The 6446-nt window shown below is 37.5% G+C and overlaps 2 protein-coding genes across 2 annotated transcripts in view; both read left to right on the top strand.

The window, feature by feature from the left end:
* LOC105178001 (protein RADIALIS-like 3) overlaps nucleotides 1-493 on the top strand; it is a 1333-nt gene extending 840 nt beyond the window's left edge. The window contains exon 2 of the mRNA XM_011101328.2: nucleotides 229-493. The gene's annotated coding sequence lies outside the window, so the exon portion shown is untranslated. The remainder of the gene's footprint in view (nucleotides 1-228) is intronic.
* Nucleotides 1762-6446, top strand: part of LOC105178000 (ATPase family AAA domain-containing protein 3) — a gene marked incomplete in the record, with an annotated part of 5759 nt that continues 1074 nt past the window's right edge. Inside the window, 8 exon segments of the mRNA XM_020699242.1 lie at nucleotides 1762-2183; nucleotides 2273-2368; nucleotides 3266-3376; nucleotides 3629-3938; nucleotides 4655-4745; nucleotides 5099-5441; nucleotides 5804-5952; nucleotides 6368-6421. Of these exon segments, the coding sequence (XP_020554901.1) occupies nucleotides 1905-2183; nucleotides 2273-2368; nucleotides 3266-3376; nucleotides 3629-3938; nucleotides 4655-4745; nucleotides 5099-5441; nucleotides 5804-5952; nucleotides 6368-6421 (1433 nt within the window).

Genomic DNA, 6446 nt, shown 5'->3' with positions numbered 1-6446 from the left:
TTTTGTACCTATAAATTATTGTCTTTCTATGGACTTTGTGTCCTTTAGCTAAACTTTTGGCCATTGCTACAGCAGAGTTCTTGGAATCAACCTTGACATTACACAAACACCTTCTTTCTTCATCTCTTTCCTAAATGCTTACGTCGTATATGGCACATAATTTTAATGAATTTTACCATATTTTTTACTTTCTAACACTCAATTCACTGTCCCATTCGTTTCTTGCAGGCTAATCAAGTACAAGAGACTGCATTGAAGACTTCCAACCCACTTACTACAATTGAATCTACAAAATCGTTGAGAAGTGTATCATCATAGCAACTGGAAGTCTCAAATTTAAGCTACATCCTTAATGTTGTAATCGCACATTGCCCCCATGTGGCCTATAATCTACCCAGCTTTAGTTTTTTCCTTTTCTCAGTACTGAAATCACGATGTAATATCAGTTGACTCGATATATGATTTATCTGCTTATCCAGGAAACTTCTTCATCTACTTACACCCAAATCTTGATATTAAACACTTTTAGCAGCTTTAGTTAATGGAGCAAAATATCCTAAAAAAACCCATCATCACTTCAAGGCATTGTAATCACAAAAGCTTTACTGCGCCATTCCAAGTGAAGAGATCTCCAAGACAACCTGAACCCCATGAAAACAAAGATTGCATAAAGAAGAAATTTGCAGACAAACGAATAATGGTTTCGTGGGCTGACCTCAAATAGAACCGGATGATCAGGAAAAGTGCGATAAACATATCGAGCATGAATGCTTTCGCATTTTTCAATCTTGCTATTTGCATCTTTGATCTTTGTATCTGCACCAAATAGCATTGGAGTCGAACAATCCCATTGAAGTAATCGTAGCAAGTTGAAGATATTGTTACTCCACTTTTTTCTTCTTTGTTTTCAAAAATTTGATCTTCTTTTTTTGTCCATCATCGTTACGAAATTTATTGTACGACCGTAGTAGTAAATTATTCCCGTAAACCCTACGAGATTTTTGTCCATGCATGTCAGGATTGTGTGCAATAACCAATTATACGCGGCTTTTTCACGTGGCGTTTCCAAAAGAACAACAAAAGTTTCGATTATGTGGTGAGGGTGTGTACACAACGAATCGGGTGTTGGGAAATTATGTGGTCTCTTATCTCTCATAACTCAATGAATTATTCAATAAATTTTTTATATTCATAAAATACTAATATGCATTATATTTCTAACTATTTTTTACTTGTGCAAAAACAATAAGAAATTGGATCAACGAGAAAATAATAATTTAATTTATGAAAAATTCTTCACTTTAGTTCGAGACATTTCATCTGTCTTTTGTTTTCTATGGATTTTTTTTTTTTTTTTTTGTAAGAACGACTGTTTTATAGAAATTATATTGTTTGAAGTTGTTATTAATGTGTACTGATCTTTCTGATCAAATTTAAAAAATAGAGATAATTTTTAATCTCAATTTAATAAAATTATGTGTGTGGGAATTGCATGCCATCGTTATAGGTAAATATAAAATTAAACTATTTTTAAGTACCTAAGGTATATTTTAATGTATTTTAAATTTCATTTCAAAGTAAAACACTTCACTTACTATTCGAATATTGGAATGACTTTAAAAAGAAAATTACTAGAAACTTTTTGCTGCTTTAGGACTTACTCCTCCAGCAAGAAATGTTAAGATTTGTGGGAATTACGAAAATATCCTCGGCCTTATCTACGTGTTAACTTGTTATTGGGTAGCTCTCGACCGATCTTTCAAGCCCTAATTGTTCTGAGAGGACAAAGGGTTTAAGAAATCTGTTTCATGGCGCCACTGCCTTAAACCCTTCTCCTCCGTTTCGACCTCACCCTAATTTTTCCAAGTTTAATTCGATTTGGCTGCTTCAGATTGGGGTCTGTAATGGCGGCTTCCAGGCTCTCGTCGCTGGCGGCAGCGGCGGTCATTGCGGCGTCTTATTCCGCCACCGCCAACCGCGCTTACGCAGACGCGCCGTTCCGGTTTTCTCCGTTTTCTTCTGCACCTTCTGCCTCGGCTCCACCCGAGCCTCCGCCTGCGGACACTCCAGGTTCGGATACTCGACCCGCCGTCGAGGTCTCCAAAGGCGGGTTTGACCCTGAGTCTCTGGAGAGGGGCGCCAAGGCTCTTAGAGAAATTAATAAATCTCCGCATGCGAAACAGGTGGTTTTATTTTTCAGGAAGGTCGTTATTTTTTTAAAATAAAAAAATTGGCTTTCGGTTGACAATTTTATGTTTCTTCTTTGGTGAAGGTTTTTGAGGTGATGAGGAAGCAGGAGCAATCACGGCTGGCAGAGTTGGATGCGGAGAAGGCTAATTTTGAAGCTATTCAAGCTCATGCAGATATTGTGAGTGGTTCATTTTTTTTTAAATCCTATATGTCCTTTTCATTGGTTGAATTAAGCATTGATTGTGGCTTATGAATTTATTGTTTCCTGTTTTATGGAGAATTACTTCCCTGAGGGGGCTGCATATGTTTAAGAACTCAGAATTGTGATTTAGTATTATACTCTATGAACACTTAATTTAAAAAACTTAAAAGCGATTGTATATGAATCTGAAAGAAATTTGCTAGCTTTTCATGTGGCATTGGAAACAAGCATGCAATAGCACTTCCTGCAAATCAAAGGTTAAAAAGAAAAAGAAGGAAAACAGTAATGTTGCTAAACAAATTCCCCTGTGTTTTTTCCTTTGAGACAATTGAATTGGTAGATCCAAATTTATCCTGGCATGTCTATTTTGTTATGTTAGTAATTCTACTCGAGAAGAGAGACATTGCATTGTACTGTTTTCCTAAGTGTAATAATGGCTTTTTGTTTTTTGAGTGAAGCACCTCTATGGGTTTTTGTCAATCCTAATCAGTGTTGCTTGCTTTGACATATCTGTTGCTATAAGTTTCTATAATAATGCTTGATATAGATTAGTTTACTTTTGTTGAAGATTAGTTTCATCCAGCCAAATTCCTACAGTCCTTGAAGGTATTCATTCACAAGCCTCGCCATAAAGAGATTTTCTCATTATATACGACTACTTATTCATGGTTGTAGGGTTTCTTTCAACTTCTCTAATCAAATAAGTTGAACATGAGGTCATGTTAGAACTCATTTCTGTGATATAACAAGCACGTGTGCCTTTGGTAGTGAAGCATCGTGGAATCTGACGGAATTTGTCAGATTTTGGAGCTGAATTTGTTCGTTTATTACCTAACTGTCGAATTTTAATCTATATAAGGCTTGTATTTGCAGGAAAAACAACGAAAGTGGGCAGAAGACCAGAGGAATCTATATCAGCAACAGGCTCAAGCAAAGGCACAAATTTTGAGATATGAAGATGAACTGGCTCGTAAAAGAATGCAGGTATAAGCAGTCACTTATCTTGTTCAGTGATGCTTCTTAATTTAGTGAGTAGAACGTGATTCAGAATTCTTTAATTGCAAAGAGCATTTTAGTCAATTCTTTGACTTGCACAATGTCTGTGGCCGTTAATCTTGTTGTTACTGTTCTTCTGAGTTAAGTAGAAATATAGAACATGAGGACAGTGGGTCAATGGAGCTCAGTTCCAGCTGTATTAGTTACACAAGTGTAATTGATTATCTGCCATGAATTCAGACAGACCATGAAGCCCAGAGACGACATAATGCTGAATTGGTTCAAATGCAAGAGGAGTCATCCATAAGAAAAGAACAGGCAAGACGAGCTACTGAAGAACAGATACAAGCTCAGCAACGACAGACAGAGAAAGAGAGAGCTGAAATAGAACGAGAAACAATAAGAGTGAAGGCTATGGCTGAAGCAGAAGGACGGGCTCATGAAGCAAAATTAACTGAGGAGCATAATAGAAGGATGCTTCTTGAGCGGATAAATGGTGAAAGAGAGAAGTGGCTTGCTGCAATAAATACGACTTTCAGTCATATTGAAGGTTTCTATCTACCTAATGTTCTGCATGCTCCATATTGAAGTGTTGAGTTTGCAGTTTGGTCCTAGTAGCTTTCCTTTTATGAATATTCAACATCACTCATGCTGCACCTATTGGAACAGCGCCTGAACTTCCTCTTTAACTCGAAACCTAGTTTTTTGCCAAAAAGTTAGTTGGTTGCCTGCTGTCAACTCGATATTTTTATTAGGTTTAGTTATTAGTGCATTATTCTGGTTTCAATTAAAGCATTTGGGCGTTTCCTTTTTCTGTCGATATGCAATAATCGTAGAGTTGCCCAAGTTATCATTAGCCAATCCTATGCTGAATCTGCCAAAGTAGGAATGTATTAGCTGGAATCAGGAATTGCATGAATCGACGACCTGATATAAGTAAGTTTCGAATGTAATATTGATTGATAGTTTGTGCAAGGGAATGTTCTGATGTATATATTTCTCCCCTCTTTGTTGGGGTAGGACTAACAGTTACCTGTACATTGAGGGACCAAAAACCTGCTGCTATCTGGTAGTTGGGGGGTAAAAGGAAAATAACTGGTACAAACACTTGAGGGGAAGCAAACTAAGTTACTGCATTTGTTCTAGGTAACAACACGAATATGCGTGGCCAAATTTCTTTTGGATTTTTGCTGCATAACTAGTTTTCTCATCGTATGTATCCCAAAAAACACAGTGATGTTATCAACTTTTATTTCTAATATGCAGGGGGGGTTCGGGTTTTATTAACTGACAGGAGTAAGTTGGTGATGACTGTTGGTGGAGCTACTGCATTAGCTGCTGGAGTTTATACCACAAGGTTTGTATTAGCTGTTCCTTCTCTTTTGTATTAGTCTATAGACAGTCAGGATGATTGATTTGTTTAAACTGCCTCATTATGTTTGAAACATGACCAAAATGTTGAAATTTTTCGCTGTGTCGGTTCGTGTACATGCATGTGATTCTATCATTCACTTGATGTGTCTAGTGGCTTCCTATGCTCCTTCTATGCAAAATCTCTATGAAATGAAAAGTGTCAAGTCTGAAGCCCCTCACTCATTTTGCAAAGACCAGTCACTCATCCCTATCTCATAGTTAAAGAATGTGTATAACAGTCTTGACTGTGCTTGAGGTAAAGTGATACGTTACACCTAATACTTTTTCTGCTCACAGGGAAGGTGCAAGAGTTATGTGGGGATATATCAATAGGATTCTTGGGCAGCCATCTCTGATTCGAGAATCATCTATGGCAAAATTTCCATGGTCTGGACTAGGTTCTCGAGCAGCCAATAAGGTGCTTAATTATAGTACAGTTGCTGGGGCATCAGCACCTGCACAAAGAAAATCTGCTCTTGGGGACATTGTCCTGCATCCTTCACTGCAAAAAAGAATAGAGCACCTTGCTCGGGCTACATCAAACACCAAGACCCATCAGGCACCATTCCGCAACATGCTTTTTTATGGGCCTCCTGGTACCGGCAAAACTATGGTAGCAAGGGAGATAGCTAGAAAATCGGTATGGTATCTTCCTTAGTACTTGTATGATGGGTGAATATTTTGGTCTTGCTTGGAATATTCTGAGAAGTTATTCGATGCCAAACTGTGAAATCCTGGAATACCACTTTCTTGCTATCAATGCTAAGGTTAGCCCCGTTGTTTAATCCATACAACTGGGGAAGGAGGATGTGACTTTTATTCCATTTAGAAGTTCGAGAATGTATATATATATGTAATCTGTCTTAGTGATTTAATTTGCTGAAGTCTGAACCTGTTGATTAACTTAATCTTCAAGATGAGGCTGAATCATGCTTGGTGGAGTATCTTCCATCACTGCTCTTGTCCTTTTAATTAAAAGGATATGAAAATTTATTCTTGCAGGGCTTGGATTATGCCATGATGACAGGAGGAGATGTTGCACCGTTGGGTCCCCAAGCTGTTACCAAAATACATGAGATATTTGATTGGGCGAAAAAGTCGAAGAAAGGTTTACTTCTGTTTATTGATGAAGCTGATGCTTTCCTTTGCGAGTAAGTAATTTTATTACGACATGCTGCTACATACATGTGTCTAATTAATCTAGCAACTGTTCTGAATTTTCAATGTCTGTCAAATTTTGTGAAACTAATGGTGGGACTGCAATATTTTACTAGGATGCTGGTTGTAAAAGAATTGCCCTTTCCAAATTATTGAAAATGTAGCTACTATCTACATATTCCAATTTACATACATTCGCTTTGATAATATTCTATATGGTTGTTCCTACAGTTGCGCGCTTTTGAAGTTGTGGCCCTGCTATTTCTTGTATACTTGCATAGACTTCTGAAGAGCTGAATGACACAACTCTTAAAGGGCATGCTATCTAAGATACTGCAAATTAGGCTTGTTGCTTTACAAATAAAATCTTCTTTATTCTTAATATTCTTCAATAATCTTTCTGAGCAGGCGTAATAGCACGCACATGAGTGAAGCTCAGCGAAGTGCTCTCAATGCCTTGCTATTCCGACATGGAGACAAGTCCAGA

The sequence above is a fragment of the Sesamum indicum genome, linkage group LG15 (genome assembly GCF_000512975.1).
Source record: "Sesamum indicum cultivar Zhongzhi No. 13 linkage group LG15, S_indicum_v1.0, whole genome shotgun sequence".
In the NCBI taxonomy this organism is placed as follows: domain Eukaryota; kingdom Viridiplantae; phylum Streptophyta; class Magnoliopsida; order Lamiales; family Pedaliaceae; genus Sesamum; species Sesamum indicum.
This window is presented reverse-complemented; position numbering and strand designations above follow the sequence as displayed.